At 40.5% G+C, this 18630-nt stretch overlaps 1 protein-coding gene across 1 annotated transcript; it reads right to left on the bottom strand.

Moving 5' to 3' along the window:
* Positions 1–16276, bottom strand: LOC112447012 (keratin-associated protein 13-1-like). Its single transcript, XM_024993465.1, is given in 3 exon segments — positions 1–497; positions 500–585; positions 16263–16276. Coding segments are annotated over 3 exon segments (597 nt in total).
* Between the last annotated feature and the right edge of the window lie 2354 nt (positions 16277–18630).

The raw sequence follows: 18630 nt of genomic DNA, 5'->3' as shown, positions 1-18630 counted from the left end.
TTAATAACAGCCAAGATTCACTTTGAAGGATATAACTGTGAAGTCACAGTCTAGAACCCTTAAGAAGCTGAACAGTAGTAGAAGCCAGATATAGAAGGTTGATTGATCACAAGAAGTTTGGCAGCTCCCAGAAGCCACGTACATTGGGTTGTAAAATTGGGATCTGTGGCTCAGGGAAGGGAAGCCACAGACTCCGTAAAGCAAGGGTCTGAAGCCACAGGATCCAAAGCCCAGTGAGTAGCAGGTTCTAGATCCGTAGCCCAAGCAGTAGCCTCTGCTGAACCCGTGGCTCAGGGATCCAGTGTGAATTGACTGGCAAGGACTGCAGAGCGTGGAGGTCCTTGGGTGGTAGAAAGGCATCTGACACCAGATGGGTTCATAGCGCGTCTCCTGACTGTTGAGAGAGGAGTCCAGCTGGCAGGAGCTGGGAAAGCAGAAGTCAGTGCTGTAGACCAGGTTGCTAAGGAAGGAGGAGCCACAGGAGGAGCCTGGTAGCACAGATGGTCCCCAAGGGAGCAGGAGGAGAAATTTCCAGAACAGCAGTTGTAGGACAATTTCACAAGTGATGTGATTTCAGCTGAATTACTGTGAAAAGATGCTCTGATATCCTTGGCTTCTCCCAGGCATGTTTATATATAAATAAATATCTTCTTGGGAGGAGAAGGGGACGACAGAGGATGAGATGGTTGAATGGCATCACCAACTCAATGGACATGAGTTTGAGCAAGCTCCAGGAGTTGGTGATGGACACGGAAGCTTGGCATGCTACAATCCATGGGGTCACAGAATTGGACACGACTGAGTGACTGAACGGAACTGAACTGATATATCTTCACTCTGTTGGGTGTGATGCAGACCCTCATCCTCCTCCTCCTTGTACAAGTCTTGTCATGAAAATGGCTAATTAACCTAGGCTATAATTATCACTGAACACATGTATGTTTTCTTAATTTCAGTTCAGGTATTCTTGTTTATAGAAGCCACTCTGCTTCCCTCTCTTTTCTTTCTTTCTTCAGAAATAAGTTGCTGTTTGCCTTCAAAGACGTTGTTTGTGATGCATACAGACAGTGTCCTTGCTGCCCCTGAGCTTGACTGTGGGGATTTTGTGCCTGAGAGTGTAAATGATTACTCCTAACAGTCGTCAGCACTTCTCTCTCGGCTATTTATACATGCTTTATGGAGCCTTTACTACGTGTAAAACACGGCAGATTGTGGGATCGTTTAATCCGGGCAACAACCTTAGGAGATGGTCACCAGTTTAATAACCCAGATGTGACTGCCTCCAAAGCCACCAGGAACAGCAATGTTGTGCTGACAACTCCAGAAGCGTAGCCTTTCAGCTCCAGGCATCCATAAACAATGAATGCCCATGCTCAGTTGTTTAGTCATGTCCATTTCTTTGCAACCTCATGGACTGTAGTCCACCAGGCTCCTCTGTCCATGGGATTTTCCAGTCAAGGATACTGGAGTAGTTTGCCATTTCCTCCTCCAGGGAATCTTCCTGACTCACTGATCAAATCTGTGTGTCTCCTGGAATACCCACATGAAGAGGTCATTTCACTGTGATAATACTTGCATTTTATCTGATGTGTCTGCCTGTATATTCTTGCCTCAGTTCAGTTCAGTTGCTCCCTCAGTCGTGTCCAACTCTTTGCGACCCCATGAATTGCAGCACGCCAGGCCTCCCTGTCCATCACCAACTCCTGGAGTTCACTCAGACTTACGTCCATCAAGTCAGTGATGCCATCCAGCTATCTCATCCTCTGTCGTCCCGTTCTCCTCCTGCCCCCAATCCCTCCCAGCATCAGAGTCTTTTCCAATGAGTCAACTCTTCGCATGAGGTAGCCAAAGTACTGGAGTTTCAGCTTTAGCATCATTCCTTCCAAAGAAATCCCAGGGCTGATCTCCTTCAGAATGGACTGGTTGGATGTCCTTGCAGTCCAAGGGACTCTCAAGAGTCTTCTCCAACACCACAGTTCAAAAGCATCAATTCTTTGGCGCTCAGCCTTCTTCACAGTCCAACTCTCACATCCATACATGACCACAGGAAAAACTATAGCCTTGACTAGACGGACCTTTGTTGGCAAAGTAATGTTTCTGCTTTTGAATATGCTATCTAGGTTGGTCATAACTTTCCTCCCAAGGAGTAAGCGTCTTTTAATTTCATGGCTGCAGTCACCATCTGCAGTGATTTTGGAGCTTATCTATTTTATGAGAAACCAAATACAGCCACCAAAAAAAAAAAAGTTTCTTAATTATTTTAGTTATTTTTTTCAGCATTCAAAGTTACCATGGAGATGGTTATTTCAAACTATTCTTCTATTTGTCTTCTCATTTACCTTATCATCATTAAACAATTCATGCTTGATCCTGTATGGAATTATTGAATTCTTTTTCCATGTGAGGCAGAGATTCTTTGGCAAACATGTAGACTATCACTGAGAATAATTGCTAAAAACTGGTATACTGTGAGTGAGTTGACTACCAATGAAATACGTTTGCAAAAGCTTGAATTTTAATAGTGTTCTAACCTTTGCCAACTCAGTTGGGAGTGAGAAATGAGACACCTTAGACAGTGATTCATTTCACTCCCTGCTGAGCTTCTCTTTGTCTCAGCCTTCTAGAAATACAAAGAAGCAAAAACTTACCTCCGTTTTAAGTAGTTAAAATTATCCTATCACTATAAAAATCAATGGTAGAAAGAAAGTCTTGGAATTAGAGAAATCTTTTTTTTTTTCCATTTATGGTATATCCACCTCCTGTCTTAAAGCATCTTCTAGAAATTGGAAAACAAAAAAGCCATTTATGTAATTTGATCTTTTATATTTGTTTCCCAATGATTGTTTTCTCTAGCCTCCTCTAGTATTTGCTTATACAGCACCAGTGGAATTGTTCGCCTTTTGTTTGGTTTACAAATTTCTGCCAAATGTCTTGCTCACTTCCTCAAATCTTCTCATTCCTCAAACCTGAAATCAAATTCCTCATATTTGAGAGGTGTTCGTCTCAACTGTTTAAAATTCTTCTACAATAAGGCTCTTAGTATCTTACCAATTATCAATTTGGGTGACCAAACATACATAAACACACACACATGCACACACACACACACAACACGGAGGAGTTAAAAGAGATGTCTTTTGAGATGGATCATGCAGACTAAGATTTCAGTCACTTGAACTTGCTGGACAGGCACATGTTTTGTAAGAGTGGAATACCCTGAAGTTCCTCAGGATCTGCAAAGGGTTTAATTTTCTTTGAACCAGCATCTGGCACACTGTGGGTGCTCTAAATAATTTACAAAATGAAGGAATATATCAAGTCCTTAACTTTTTATTTTCACAGAATAGCTCAGTGGTAGAGGATCCCCCTGCAATGCAGGAAATGCACATTTGAACTCTGGATTGGGAAGATTCCCTGGAGAAGGAAATGGCAACCCACTCCAGTAATCTTGCCTGGGAAACTCCAAGGACAGAGAAGCCTGGTGGGCTACAATCCTTAAGGTCGGAAAAAGTCAGACACAACTTAGTGACTAAACCACTATGCATAAATCCTTGTATGACAGTGATTGCTTATATTTTAGAAGTTAACTTTAACATAACATTGAGTGAATATAAACATTTCTTTCATAATTAAATATAATCCCCAAGTTAATAATAACCAGTTTAGTACTTGAGGTGACCCTAGATTTCTGTCCCTCACCTCCAACCCAAGCAAAGTTGACTTTGTGGCCTTGATCAGTAACTATTTCTTTCTCTCTCCAAAAGCTTCTCTGTCTAACCCATTCTAATCGTTCTGTTTTCTCAGACTTCACATATAATCAACCTCTTCAATTAAAAAATCTTAGTGTCATTTCTTTCATGATTATATAGCTTTTCTGTTTTTTTTTTTAATTTTATTTTTAAACTTTACAATATTGTATTAGTTTTGCCAAATATCGAAATGAATCCGCCACAGGTATACCCACGTTCCCCATTCTGAACCCTCCTCCCTCCTCCCTCCCCTACCCTCCCTCTGGGTCCTCCCAGTGTACCAGGCCCAAGCATCCAGTACCATGTATCGAACCTGGACTGGCGACTCGTTTCATACATGATAATATACATGTTTTAATGCTATTCTCCCAAATCTCCCCACCCTCTCCCTCTCCCACAGAGTCCATAAGACTGATTTACAGCTTTTCTGTTTTTGAGGACCAAATTCTCTATAAAGATTTGTGTGATCAGTTTGTCAACTATCTAAATTCTTATGGCCTTTTCAATAAACATACTGTTTTTCTCTGGTTTAACACTCTCCTGAAATTTCACTAGCGTGGTCAGCAGTGGCCTTTATGCTACTAAATGTGGACAGTTTTAGGATGATCTTGTGCAAATGTAATTAAAGGACGCTTACTCCTTGGAAGGAAAGTTATGACCAACCTAGATAGCATATTAAAAAGCAGAGACATTACTTTGCCAACAAAGGTCCGTCTAGTCAAGGCTATGGTTTTTCCAGTGGTCATGTATGGATGTGAGAGTTGGACTGTGAAGAAAGCTGAACGCCGAAGAATTGATGCCTTTGAACTGTGGTTTTGGAGAAGACTCTTGAGAGTCCCTTGGACTGCAAGGAGATCCAACCAGCCCATTCTAAAGGAGATCAGTCCTGGGTGTTCTTTGGAAAGAATGATGCTAAAGCTGAAACTCCAGTACTTTGGCTGCCTCATGCCAAGAGTTGACTCACTGGAAAAGATTCTGATGTTGGGAGGGATTGGGGCCAGGAGGAGAAGGGGATGACAGAGGATGAGATGGCTGGATGGCATCACCGACTCAATGGATGTGAGTTTGAGTGAACTCCGGGAGTTGGTGATGGACAGGGAGGCCTGACGTGCTGCAATTCATGGGGTTGCAGAGTTGGACACAACTGAGCAACTGAACTGAACTGAACTGATGTAAATATTTAATTACTTTCAACCTAGGTAACTGTCCCTGATCTTGAAATATGTTCGTCTATGTACTTCTGCTGCAGCACACTCCTGATTTTCTATCTAACTTTCCCCTAGTTCGATTTACCCTTAGTTTGGTTTCCTGTATATAATGTTTCTTGAGGCTTGGCACTGATCTCATCACTGGTTCTCTCTGTGGGGAAGACACTTTGCCATTATGCCTTAAAATACTATCCATAGTCTACATCAAATGTATATTTCCAGTACAAATATCTTTTTAATTCAAATTCTAGACCCAGATATCCAGTCACTAGTCATTTCCACTTGGAGATTTAATAAGACTGTCAAAATTGTATGTGTATAAACTTGAACTTTCTCTTCCCTAGGGAAGAATAAAAAATACTTTTTCTCATCTGAGTAAGCAGCATTTTGAACCACATAGTAGGTAAACTCAGAAACCTTGGAATCCTCTTAATATATGTGTCTTCTCTAAATACGACCCATTCTGTCTTCCAAGTTTATCATAAATTTCCCCAGTCATCTTACTGTCTTCTTTCTAATCTAGAGCTTCTCAACCTTGTCATCACTGACATCTTGAACTGGATCTCATTTTGTTGTGGGGTGTATCCTGTTCATTTAGGAGGTATTTGGCAGTGTCCTTGGTTCTATCCACTAGATGTCTGTTGTGCGTGCGCACTCGCGCGCGTGCACACACACACACTATAACAGTTAACAATGTCTCCAAAAATTGCTTGAGGGCTAAGCAGTTCTGGTGCAGAACCATTATTCTAGAGCAAGGAAATCTCATCTCTTGGTGGAACTACTGAAAGATTCTGAGGCAGGAGATAAATGGACTCCAGACTGACCAGTTTCTCACCTGTGGAAAGAAATTCCATAATAGAAATTCCTGCCCAAAGAAGAGATGAAAGACCACATAGTCCTCATTCTCAGGGAGAAGGAGACTTTTTCAACTACAAATGCACAGAAGGGCTCCTTGGAGATCTAAAGAGTGGTGGGCCTCACCTCATAGTAAGTGATGGAAACTAACTACTGGCCTCTTTGCTAGAATCCGCCATGGCTCAGAGATGCATGTGCACACACAGGAGACCTTAAGATAAAGCAAATATGGATTCAGAACCAGGCAAAGCAAGATGACTGGTCAAAGGGAGCCCAGAAGAAATGCCCCACATTGGTGTTTCAAACTACCGTGAGGGTGCGATCTTCTGAGTCAGCCCATGTGTCTATCTACACGTACTCTCTTTCTTAATAAATAGTTGTTTCACTATTTCCCAGCTCTACGTGGAAATTCATTTCAACACAGCTGGCAGGCCAGGGCCTTGTCACTGGTTACTGATCCCTGGTCCCTGGTGGTTTAGCGGCTAGGATTCAGCGTTCCCCCCGCCTTGGTCTTGACTTCTGTCTCTGGCCGGAAACCAAAGCTGTGCTTCAAGCTGCTACAAGCCAAGGTCACCTGAGATCAGCTCAACGTGGCTTATTTTATTTTCAAAAAGAAAATGTCTCCTCCAATCTTTTCTTTCTATCCCTGTCTGATCAATCTTCTGAAACAAAAAAACGGGCCCTATCACTGTCCCAATGAAAGCTTTCCCATTGCTTTCTAACACATGTCCAATAAAACACACATCCTCTACTTGACTTGCAAGGTTGCTTTAACCTGTCTCTGCCTGTGTCTCTAACCTCATCTTCACACCTTACTCCTCCTCTCTTCCAAACACACTGTCTCTGCCCCGCAATTAACACAGCTCAAGCTTTTTCCCTACTGGGACCTGATCTTTCCTCTACCTTGAATATTCTTTCTTCATCTGGATAATTAAGATAATTAAGCCTTTCCTCACTACTTAACCACTTTATCCCAGGATAAATTAGGTTCCCCTGTTATGATCACTATCATCCCTATAATTAATTTTATTATTTTTATAATATATTTATTTTGTACATTGTCCTCTAAGCTAGAGCAGTGTAACCTTAATGAACCATCCTGTGAGAGTCTGTTACCAGCTGCCGTGAGACATATAATGTGTATCAAGTAAATTAGTGCATTAGTTCCTTCATGAAGAACTCTGGCATAATTAAAAGTATCAGCTTAACTAAATTATAGGCTTGGTAACACCATTGATTCACCTGGTCTATAACCCACTCTTTTATTCTTTACTTCTATTTTCTATTGGAGTATAGCCAATTAACAATGTTGTGATAGTTTCAGGTGAACAGCAAGAGACTCAGCCAGGCATACAAAAATTGAAAGTGAAAGTCGCTCAGTCATGTCCGACTTTTTGTCACCCCATGGACTATACAGTCCATGGAATTCTCCAGGCCAGAATACTGGAGTGGGATCCCTTCTCCAGGGGATCTTCCCAATCCAGGGATCGAATCCAGGTCTCCCGCATTGCAGGCTGTTACTTTACCAGCTGAGTCACAAGGGAAGCCCCAAAATACTGGACTGCGTAGGCTTTCCCTTCTCCAGCAGATCTTCCTGACCCAGGAATCGAACTGGGGTTTCCTGCATTGCAGGTGGATTCTTTATCAGCTTATAAAAGTATCCATTCTCCCCGAAATTCCCCTCCCATCCAAGCTGCCACATAATTTTGAGCAGAGTTCCATATGCTATACAGTAGTTCCTTGTTGGTTATCCATTTTAAATATAATAGAGTGTATGCATCCATCCCCAACTCCCTAACTATCCTTTCCCCCATCCTTCCCCACTGGGATCCATAAATTCATTCTCTACATCTGTGAGTACGACCCACTGTTAGTGGCACATCTCTGACTGTTATCTCTTGGGAGAGACAATAACTACATTCTTTCTTGTTCAACAGTGAATACTCAGCTCAAGAACAATCAAAGTTACATAGTTGTTTCCCCATAAATATTTACTTAGTGGATAAATTAGGACTTCCCAGGTGGTTCAGTGGTAAACAATCTGTCTGCCAATGCAGGAGATACAACAGATGCAGCTTCAATCCCTGGGTTGGGAAGATCCCTTGGAGAAGGGAATGGTTACCCACTCCAGAATTCTTGCCTGGAAAACCCCATGGACAGAATAGCCTGAAGAACTGCATTCCATGGGGTCGAAAAGAGTCGGACACAACTAAGCATGAACACAATGGATATATCAGGGACTTGATGGTTTTATCATCACCCATCTTTTGTCTGTCTCTCTAAATCCAAACTTTTGCTTGATCCTCATATCCCCTTGGGTGATTCACAAAACAGGAAACCCAAAGAAGCTCAACTGCTCTCTTAAGCCTTCTAAACTAGACCAGCTTCTAATTCCTTTGCACACTACTGTAGTTATTGTGTACCCTCTAAGCAGGGTCTGGGAGACATGTATGACTTTACTTTTCCTCATTTCCTATGTCTAGATAAGCATACCTTGCTATTTTTAAATCTGAAAAATGATAAAATCTTTGTTTTTCTATTTTGCCATAATTCAGCCATTTTATCTGTTATTGCAGGTGGTCCCCAGAGTCTCTGGTCTTGCCTATGTCCTATCTGTTGTTGCAGGCAGATTCTTTACTATCCGAGAGACTAGTGAGGTCCATGTCCTATACATTTATCAGAATGCTTTTTCTAAAGTCTATGTTGGCCTTTTCAAACTCAAATTCAATTTCTGAAGTCTTTGATCCGAGTCATCCTATGATTTGACCCCCAATTATCTCATACTTGGTATCTCCATGCCCTAATTTGAATCTTCAAAAGATACCAGATTGCTTCCATGCAGCTTAAGGTTGAAAGCAAAGAAGTTAGGTGAGAGGGTCTTATTTCAAGCTCAGCATCCACAGTGAGTATCAGAAGAGAAGAGATGAAAGGTGAGGCTGGAGACAGAGAGGAACTAGATGACAAGCGGCTCCTGGACATTCTTCAAAGGTCCAAAATACTCTGAAAATCAAAAACTTCCCTTAAAACTAATTTGGTGGTGACAAAAGGCATTATCTATTCTCTGGATGGAATGATATGATCAAATGAATGGTATCTGTGCATCTTCTTTTTCTTTCTCTTCTTAGTGTAGATATATTGTGCCTCAGGAATAGATCAATATGTTTGATTATAGGGTGCTTTCACAATATTACATACAGTTTATGCATTCTATTATCATTCTAAAATCTGAAAAACTGAATTTCAAAAATCTTCCATCCCCCTTGGCTTAGACAAGAGAATGGAGACCTGTAACAATGAGAAGCCACAGATAGGTTATAAATATGGACATAACTAGATTAAATTTGCCTCCTAAGGAAATGACTCTGGCAGCAGTCTGATGGATTGCAGGGTCACATAGGAGTTAGAGTGGGTCCCCAGATTCAGACCCTGACAGTGTGATTCAATAGCCTGTATTCTTAACTACAGTGAGTGGCTGTCTTCCATAAAAATGATTTTTAAAACTCAGAAATATGTGTAAAATGAGAAGGGAATCTCAGATGGAACCCTGAGAAAAACTTACATTTAAGGAATTGGCAGAGTTTAAAGGGAGCCCACAAAAGACTGAGAAGGAATAGCCAGTAAAGTTTAAAGAAAACTGGGAGTTTAACAAAGTCATTATTAATGCATTATAAATAAACAAAAGCAATCAAAAGTATCCAGCATTAGAGGACGGTCAAGTTAGATGGTCCCCCTAGATCTTAAGCATCTCATTATCACATATTATATATCTATATCTGTATCTATATTATTTATTTTGGGGGGTTGTAATTTAATTTGGAAATGACCACCATTTAAATAGTGCCCAGTGTTATTTCAGATGTTAAAAAACTTGCTAAATATAGATTAGCTATTTTTTAAGCAATAGATGCTAAAAAACCCATTTGTTAAACTAAACCATCTTGTACAACTTTCTTAATATACTAGCATGGCATTTGAACCTAAAGAGATTCATTTCAAGTCGATTCAGCAAGCACATATTAGAGGACAAGGCGTGTCATGGATGGTGAGGATGCTGCTGCTAAGTCGCTTCAGTTGTGTCCAACTCTGTGCGACCCCATAGACGGCAGCCCACCAGGCTCCCCCGTCCCTGGGATTCTCCAGGCAAGAATACAGGAGTGGGTTGCCGTTTCCTTCTCCAAAGCATGAATGTGAAAAGTGAAAGTGCAGTCATTCAGTCGTGTCTGACTCTTAGCGACCCCATGGACAGCAGCTCACCAGACTCCTCCGTCCATGGGATTTTCCAGGCAAGAGTGCTGGAGTGGGGTGCCATTGCCTTCTCCGATGGTGAGGATGAGGAGGGAACTAAGAAAGGGCCCTATCCAAAGGATCCGTGCCTTATGGGAGCAACCTAGATGTCCACTGATGACAGAGAAATGGATGAAGAAGTGGTACATATATACACTGGAATATTCAGTTCAGTTCAGTTCAGTTCAGTCGCTCAGTCGTGTCCGACTCTTTGCAGCGCCATGAATTGCAGCACTCCAGGCCTTCCTGTCCATCACCAACTCCTGGAGTTCACTCAAACTCAGGTCCATCAAGTCGGTGATGCCATCCAGCCATCTCATCCTCTGTTGTCCCCCTTTCCTCCTGCCCCCAATCTGGAATATTACCCAGCCATAAAAAATAATAAAATAGTGTCATTTGCAACATGAATAGAACTAGAGATTATCATACTGAGTGATGTAAGTCAGAGAATGAGAAATATTGTATGACATCACTTCTCTATGGAATCTAAAAAGAAATGATAAATGAACTTATTTACAAAACTGAAACAGACTCACAGTCTTAGAGAATGAACTTGTGGTTGCAGGAAAGGATGAGGGGAAGGGACAGTTAAGGAGTTTGGGATCAACATGCTCACACTGCTATATTTAAAGTGCATAACCAATAAGATCCTAGGGAACTCTGCTCAATGTTGTGTGGCAACCTGGATGGGAGGGGAGTTTGGGGAAGGATGGATACATGTATATGTATGGCTGAGTTCCTTTGCTGTCCACCTGAGATCACAACATTGTTATCAGCTATACTCCAATAGAAAATAAAAGTTTTTTTTTTTTTTTTAATTTAAAACTCTAGAAAATGAGAAGTGTATCAAGAGAAGATAAGTGACTTTAGAATGTGTTCAGTTCAGTTCGGTTGCTCAGTTGTGTCTGACTCTTTGCCACCCCATGAATTGCAGCATGCCAGGCTTCCCTGTCCATCACCAACTCCCGGAGTTCACTCAGACTCAGATCCATCAAGTCAGTGATGCTATCCAGCCATCTCATCCTCTGTCGTCCCCTTCTCCTCCTGCCCCCAATCCCTCCCAGAATCAGAGTCTTTTCCAATGAGTCAACTCTTCGCATGAGGTGGCCAGTGTACTGGAGTTTCAGCTTTAGCATCATTCCTTCCAAAGAAATCCCAGGGCTGATCTCCTTTAGAATGGGCTGGTTGGATCTCCTTGGATCTCCAAGGGACTCTCAAGAGTCTTCTCCAACACCACAGGCAATTAAATCCAATAACTTTTGTTCTTCCTTCAGACCCCTCAGCAACTACACAAAGCTGAATAAAATCATATGCCCTTTTATTTACATAATGTGAACTATTTTGAATTTTATGTTTTACACAGGAAATAATAATTCTCTGATTAGAAGTTTTCTTAGACTAGAATATTTTACTACCTCTGCAGAAGGATTATGCTAGCTCTGATTTTATGGGTTGCTTTTTACAAAATCAATAACCAAAGTTATCCATATACTATTCATCCTATTAAAATATGCAACCCCAGGAAGCCAAGAACTCTTTAAAAATTCAAGGAAATATGATTGTATTCGGAATTCCTTAAAAGATTAGTTTATTCAAGAGCAACATTTCTATCACATTGCAGGATAGCAAGAATATATGAAATAACCTCCTGATTTCTCTTATGAATTGTTGTTCAATCTCTCCGGTATGTCCAACACTTTGCGAATCTGCGGATGGCAGCACAGCAGGCCTCCCTGTCCTTTGCCATCTCCTGGAGTTTGCTCGAACTCATGTCCATTGAATCAGTGATCCTATCCAACCGCCTCATCCTCTGTCGCCCCCTTCTCCTCCTACTCTCAACATTTCCCAGCATCAGGATCTTTTCCAATGAGTCAGCTCTTCACATCATGTGGCCAAACTATTGGAGCTTCATTTTTTTTTAATATACAGGATATAAAACTCAAAGATAGTTTCCCAATTTTGACTACTCTGATTCTGTAATGATGACAGAACATCTATATCTGAGAGAAAAAAAAAGTAGTTAGTAGTCAGTCAATTCCTAAAGTGGGGGTTATAGTAAATGAAAAAAATAGAAAATAGTATTTCATGTAGGCACGAAGAGGCATTAAACTGCTCTACAGAATTCAGGCCTCTAGGCTGGTCTGTATTAAGTTGGCAGGATACTTTAATAAGAAAGTAGTTTTCATGGTAGAACCTGGAAAGATAATTCAGATTTTGGGAATTAGAGGACGAATTTAAAAATTGGAAGCCATTTAATTCATATTATTTGGAAAAAAGATGATTTCTGGTTGCTGATAGGCTTCTAGCATGTCTTTTGAGAGTCATTAGAAGTAAAGTGAAGTGAAAGTTGCTCAGTCATGACCGAGTCTTTGTGACCCCATGAACTTTAGATTGCCAGGCTCCTCTGTCCATGGAATTCTCCAGGCCAGAATACTGGGGTATCTTCCTTCTCCAGGAGATCTTCCCAACCCAGGGATCAAACCCAGGCCTCCTACATTGCAGGTGGATTCTTTACTGACTGAGCCCCCAGAGAGTCATTAGACAGAAACGCATCTTGGAAGAGACTGGGAGAACAGAGGTCAGTGGGGGAGAAGTGGCTGAGATAAGAGGCACCACAGGACAAGAGTGGGTAGACCAGGAAGTCTTTAAGAAAGCCGGAGAAGTAGTTTCCAGTCTAGCTGCTATAACATGTTATCACTATATCTACTTCATTTGTTAACAGTATCAGTGAAAGGGAAAGTTGCTCTGTTGTGTCTGACTCTTTGTGACCCCTTGACATTCTCCAGGCCAGAAAACTGGAATAGGTAGCCTTTCCCTTCCCCGAGGGATCATCCCAACCGAGGGATCAAACCCAGGTGTCCTGCATTGCAGGCGAATTCTTTACCAGCTGAGCCCCAAGGGAAGCCCAACAGCATCAGAGAAGATCTAAATATCCCTGCTGGCCTAGAAGGCTTATGTGCACTGCACCTGTGGGTGAGATGTTCTTGACAGCCAATCTCAATGTCTTTGTACACTACAAGTTGTATAAGAACATCTCCTTAGGAATACATTGATGGTCCAGTGGTAAAGAATCCACCAACAAATTCAAGGGACACGGGTTTGATCCCTGGTCTGGGAAGATTCCACATGCCATGGAGCAACTAAGCCTGAGCACCATGACTACTGAAGCTTGTATGCCCTAGAGCAGATCTGAGCAACTAGAGAACCTATGGCAATGAGAAGCCTGCCCCTGCAACTAGGCAACCAGAGAGTAATCCACTGTTGGCCTCAACTAGAGAAAGCCCTGGCATAGTGACAAAACCCAGCCCAGTCAAAAATTATCTATAAATAAATTTTAAAAATTAAAAGAAGACAATCTCTTTAATGTGTTGTCTAATTACAATCAGATAGATTAGCAGCATGGTAAATAGGCTTACTTGAATTTTACAGTCGAAGACAGTTTATAGTTTATATGGCCTTTGATTTAAGGCATCATTGTATGCTCAGAACAGTTGGTCATCATCCCTGGTTTAATTTGTGACTCAGAGGGTCATTTGAAGGATGTTGAGATATGGCTCTTTTCTTTCCTCCCTGCATTCAGCATTATATTTTACTGCAATTCTTTTCTCAGCCATCCCTGATGTGGTTTGCCATATTACAAAGCATGTATTTACGCTTAGTAACAACTGATATGTGTGATATAAATGGTGCATAAAAGACAATGATATCATTGCCTGATCATGATACTCTGTAAGACTCAAATGAGTTTTATGGAAAAATAATTCTGCTCGGCTCTCTTTTTACCAGCTGGATGAATATGGAATGCCTCATATAAGTGGACTTAAATTATATTAGCTAAGAAGATGGAGATGTTAGCCCAAATACTTTTAAAAAGTAATCTACTATCAAATTTATAGCGTGTAAATTTTTAATGGTCCCTTAGAGGCTATGTTTATAAGCAGTAAAGCAAATACCAAATTATTTTCTTCCAGCACATTGAAAATTGCTGAACAGATAAAAAGTTCCAAAGCAATGTTACAGATAATCACATTTCTATTGTGTGGGACAGTGGGCATTACATCTAAAGACTCTTGATTAACCTAACTATAGTAATGTGGTGGCTTGAAGGGTAGACAGACACTCGTGAAGACCAAAAGTTCAACACACAGTGATAAGACTGCCCAGAAAAACCACAGCATAAAAGAAACATTAAATAAATACATAAATATATCTATATACTTGTGTACATAAGAAAATGCCAATTAGGTTACTCCCAGGGTAAAAAATTATAAAGAAAATGGATTAAAACATCTTTATTTGCATGTTTGTGAGGTTGAGAGGGAACAGAGTATACTATTGTGTACGTTACTGTGTATTTAAAATGTTTACAGATTGAGAGTATAAATATTTGGCTTTAGGTCAAATGAAAGAGTTTGATGTTTATGGCTTACATTAGTTAGGTCATAGTTTGCTTTATTGACTATGCCAAAGCCTTCGACTGTGTGGATCACAACAAACTGGAAAATTCTTCAAACGATGGGAATACCAGACCACCTTACCTGTCTCCTGAGAAATCTGTGTGTAGATCAAGAAGCAACAGTTAGAACTGGACATGGAACAACAGATTGGTTCCAAATTGGGAAATGAGTATGAAAAGGGTGTTTATTGTCACACTGCTTATTTAACTTATATGCAGAGTACATTATGCTAAATGCCGGACTGGGCAAAGCACAAGCTGGAATCAAGACTGCTGGGAGAAATATCAGGAACCTCAGATATGCTGATGATACCACCCTGAAGGCAGAAAGTGAAGAGGAACTAAACAGCTTCTTGATGAAGGTGAAAGAGGAGAGTGAAAAAGCTGGTTTAAAACTCAGCATTTGAAAAACTAAGACAATGGCATCTGGTCCCATCACTTCATGGTAAATAGATGGAGAAACAATGGAAACAGTGACAGATTTATTTTCTTGGGCTCCAAAATCACTGCAGATGGTGATGTCAACCATGAAATTAAAAGACACTTGCTCCTTGCAGGAAAAGTTATGACAAACCTAAACAGCATATTAAAAAGCAGAGACATTACTTTGCCGACAAAGTTCCATCTAGTCAAACTTATGGTTTTTCCAGTTGTCATGTATGGATATGAGAGTTGGACCATAAAGAAGGCCGAGCACAGAAGAAATGATGTTTTTGAACTGTGATGTTGGAGAAGACTCTTGAGAGTCCCTTGGACTGCAAGGAGATCCAACCAGTCAATCCTAAAGGAAATCAGTCCTGAATATTCTGAATATTGGATCTGAAGCTCCAATACTTTGCTCACCTTATGCAAAGAAACGACTCCTTAGAAAATACTCTAATGCTAGGAAAGATTGAAGGTGGGAGGAGAATGGGATGACAGAGGATGAAATGGTTGGATGGTATCACTGACTCAATGGACATGAGTTTGAGTAAGCTCCAGAAGTTTGTGATGGACAGAGAAGCCTGGTGTGCTGCAGTTCCTGTGGTTGCAAGGAGTCAGAAATGACTGAGCGACTGAACTGAACTGAATAGTTAGGTCAAGGAATCCATAGGCATCAAAATTTTTTGGATATAAGTCACACGCATCTATAGCCTAATAATAGTTAACCTTTGTAGAATGATTTCTGTATTCAAGGAACACTTCTAGTTACTTCACATATCACTTTCTTCTTATCGTGATATAAATATTATTATCTCTCTTTTACATTTAAGGAAATTGAAGTTTTGAGACATTCTGCAAATAGCCATTAAGTATTAGAATTAGAGGTTTTAAATATACAGGGTTACTTCTTAAATGTAGTTTAAAGTTTAAATGAGTTCATTCTCACAGCAGACAAACTAATGTCCAAGTGAAAAAAAAAAATCTAAATGCTTACACAGTCTAAGGACACATGCTGAAACATGAAAATTCAGAAATTCTCTAGGTGGAGAAACCAAAGTGGGGACCCAGAATGAAGCACCCTAAAGATCAAGTGATCTCATTATCTGGAGGGTCTCATGGGAGCTCAGGCCCAGCTGTCTCACAGAACATTCCTGACTCTTTCGTCTTATTGGGCTTGACCCTGACAACTCTGTACCTAATATCAGATAGCTCTCCAAGTTCCATTTGCATTTTGGGAAGAAGGAGTCACTGCTGATAATCTAATTATAACTAACTAAAGACACTCACCGTTCAGGATCCATGTGCCTAATAACAGACAGGAATTCTTAGGACAGCATCAGTTCTTCATGGTTTTAGCAGCTTGGAGACAATGGACCTTCATTCTCTACTCATCAGCAAGATTGCAAAGTTTAAGAAACAAAGATAATAACTTACGGTACACATTTGTTTCAAATTTTAAGACCATTAGTAAGCAGTTTTCTGTTTGGCATTCCCAAAAGAATCATGATACTGGCATAACTGATACTGTTACTCCCAGAATAGAATCTGGTAGGTTAAAGGGTGCCAGGTGGAACTTTGTTTCCCTAGCCATGTTTTCTGACTTTTTGGTGTCTTTCATCACTCCAGTACTTTGGCCACCTCATGCAAAGAGTTGACTCATTGGAAAAGACTCTGATGCTGGGAGGGATTGGGGGCAGGAGGAGAAGGGGATGACAGAGGACGAGATGGCTGGATGGCATCACTGACTCGATGGACGTGAGTCTGAGTGAACTCCGGGAGTTGGTGATGGACAGAGAGGCTTGGCGTGCTGTGGTTCATGGGGTCGTAAAGAGTCGGACACAACTGAGCGACTGAACTGAACTGAACTGATAGTGATTTATGTAGAATTATGCAACGTAGCATCTCATCAGGTGAGAATGCTTTTAAGGAAGGTTTGCACATTTTTAGGCTGTTTTGCTCTCAGACAATATAGCAATCAGTGAGTATTTAGGCAAAAAAGATATTAAACTAGTTACAAGTAAACTTTGGAATGCACATTTATTTTTCTTCATATTTGAGAAAGCAGTAGTTGCTTTGCTTATGCTTGAAATAGTGATGCTCTTTGAATATATTTTTAATCTCAGTAATGCAGACCAAAGCCTACTGTATACTGCTTCTTGCTAAAAGAGAGTCATATGTTGACACTAATTGCCAAACGTATGATAATCACACCATATATCAAGGAAATGGGTTTAGAAGACAAAGATGACTGAGACACAATACCTTTCTTAAAACTGAAACCTAAAGCCTCCTATTCTAATTATCTAATTCTCATAGTTGGTCCTCATCATAGCTCAATGAATTAACTAGTATTATTTTCACTTTGCAGAATAAAGCATATTGATATGTTAAACAATGTGTACAAATTATTTTAATAAAACACTTTATAAAAGCAAAAGGTTAGATAAAATCTCTCTGCCTTCAAATATTTCATTACCCATATCTTCTGTTTGTTAGGGTTCCAAGGTGGCTCAGTGTAAGAGACACAAGTTCAATCCATGAGTTGGGAAGATCTCCTGGAGAAGGAAACGGCAACCCACTCCAATATTCTTGCCTGGATCCCATAGACGGAGGAGCCTGCTGGGTTACAGTCCATGTACATGACTTAGTGTACATGTACATGACTCAGTGACTAAAGTCACATAGTGACTGGTGTACATGTACACGACTTGGTGACTAGTACACAACTTAGTGACTTGTACATGGACACGTACAAGTCCATGTACATGAGTTAGTGACTAAAATCACCACCACCAGCACTGTCTGTTTGTTAAGCCACAATAGCTAACAATAAGCTAACAAATGCTGAGAACCAAATGTGTGACATAGATGTGTCGAACTTTTATTACTCAGCTCTTTAGCACTTAAGAACCCCTCTAAAATAGGATTAAAATGGAAAAGAGGATGATACTATCCCAGGCAAAGTGCTAACCCACACACCAAAAGGTACTGGGTAGGAAAGGAAAAACAAGCCATTTTAGAATTCACATCACATACTTGTCTAGAATTTGAAAGTGAAAAACTTGCTGAGTAGAATTCCATCTTGTGACTTCAGTAAAGACAGGCTTGCTGTACAAAGCATTCCTTCCCATGTGTTGACAATCGATTAAGAGAACATTTCCACATCACTCTCCCAGAATGAAGTCTGCAGCTCCTGAGGATGTGCTAAATGTGGTTTGACTGTTTGTTTTTCCTGAGTTACCTTGTACAATAATAGACCGTGAAAAATCACCCTAAAATTTTTGAAGCAAAAGCATTTTTCAAATTTGGTTTATAAGCTGGAGAAAATGAACAATCAATGACACCATTTCACCTTGCAATATCATCGAACACAGGAAGTGTAGTCCCTTGGAATCAATTTTATAGTCAAGACATTAACCTCCATGGTCATTTGCTCAGCAGGAAGAGTAAACTGTTAAAAACACAGAATCAGCTGCTATTCACTTCTTTTTATGATTATAAGTGTAATAACAGCTTCCTCTTCAATTACATGACTGCAGTTATTTTGCTGGTAAAGTACCAAAAAGGGTGTATATCAAAAGCAAATTTAGTTATTATCCCTTTGCAGAAATTCCCTGAAATAAGAGCAATAACTCATTCCTTCCCTAGTGGCTCA

This window comes from Bos taurus, chromosome 1 (genome assembly GCF_002263795.3).
Source record: "Bos taurus isolate L1 Dominette 01449 registration number 42190680 breed Hereford chromosome 1, ARS-UCD2.0, whole genome shotgun sequence".
Taxonomy (NCBI): Eukaryota; Metazoa; Chordata; class Mammalia; order Artiodactyla; family Bovidae; genus Bos; species Bos taurus.
The sequence above is the reverse complement of the archived record's forward strand: the minus strand, read 5'-3'. Positions and strand labels throughout refer to the sequence as shown.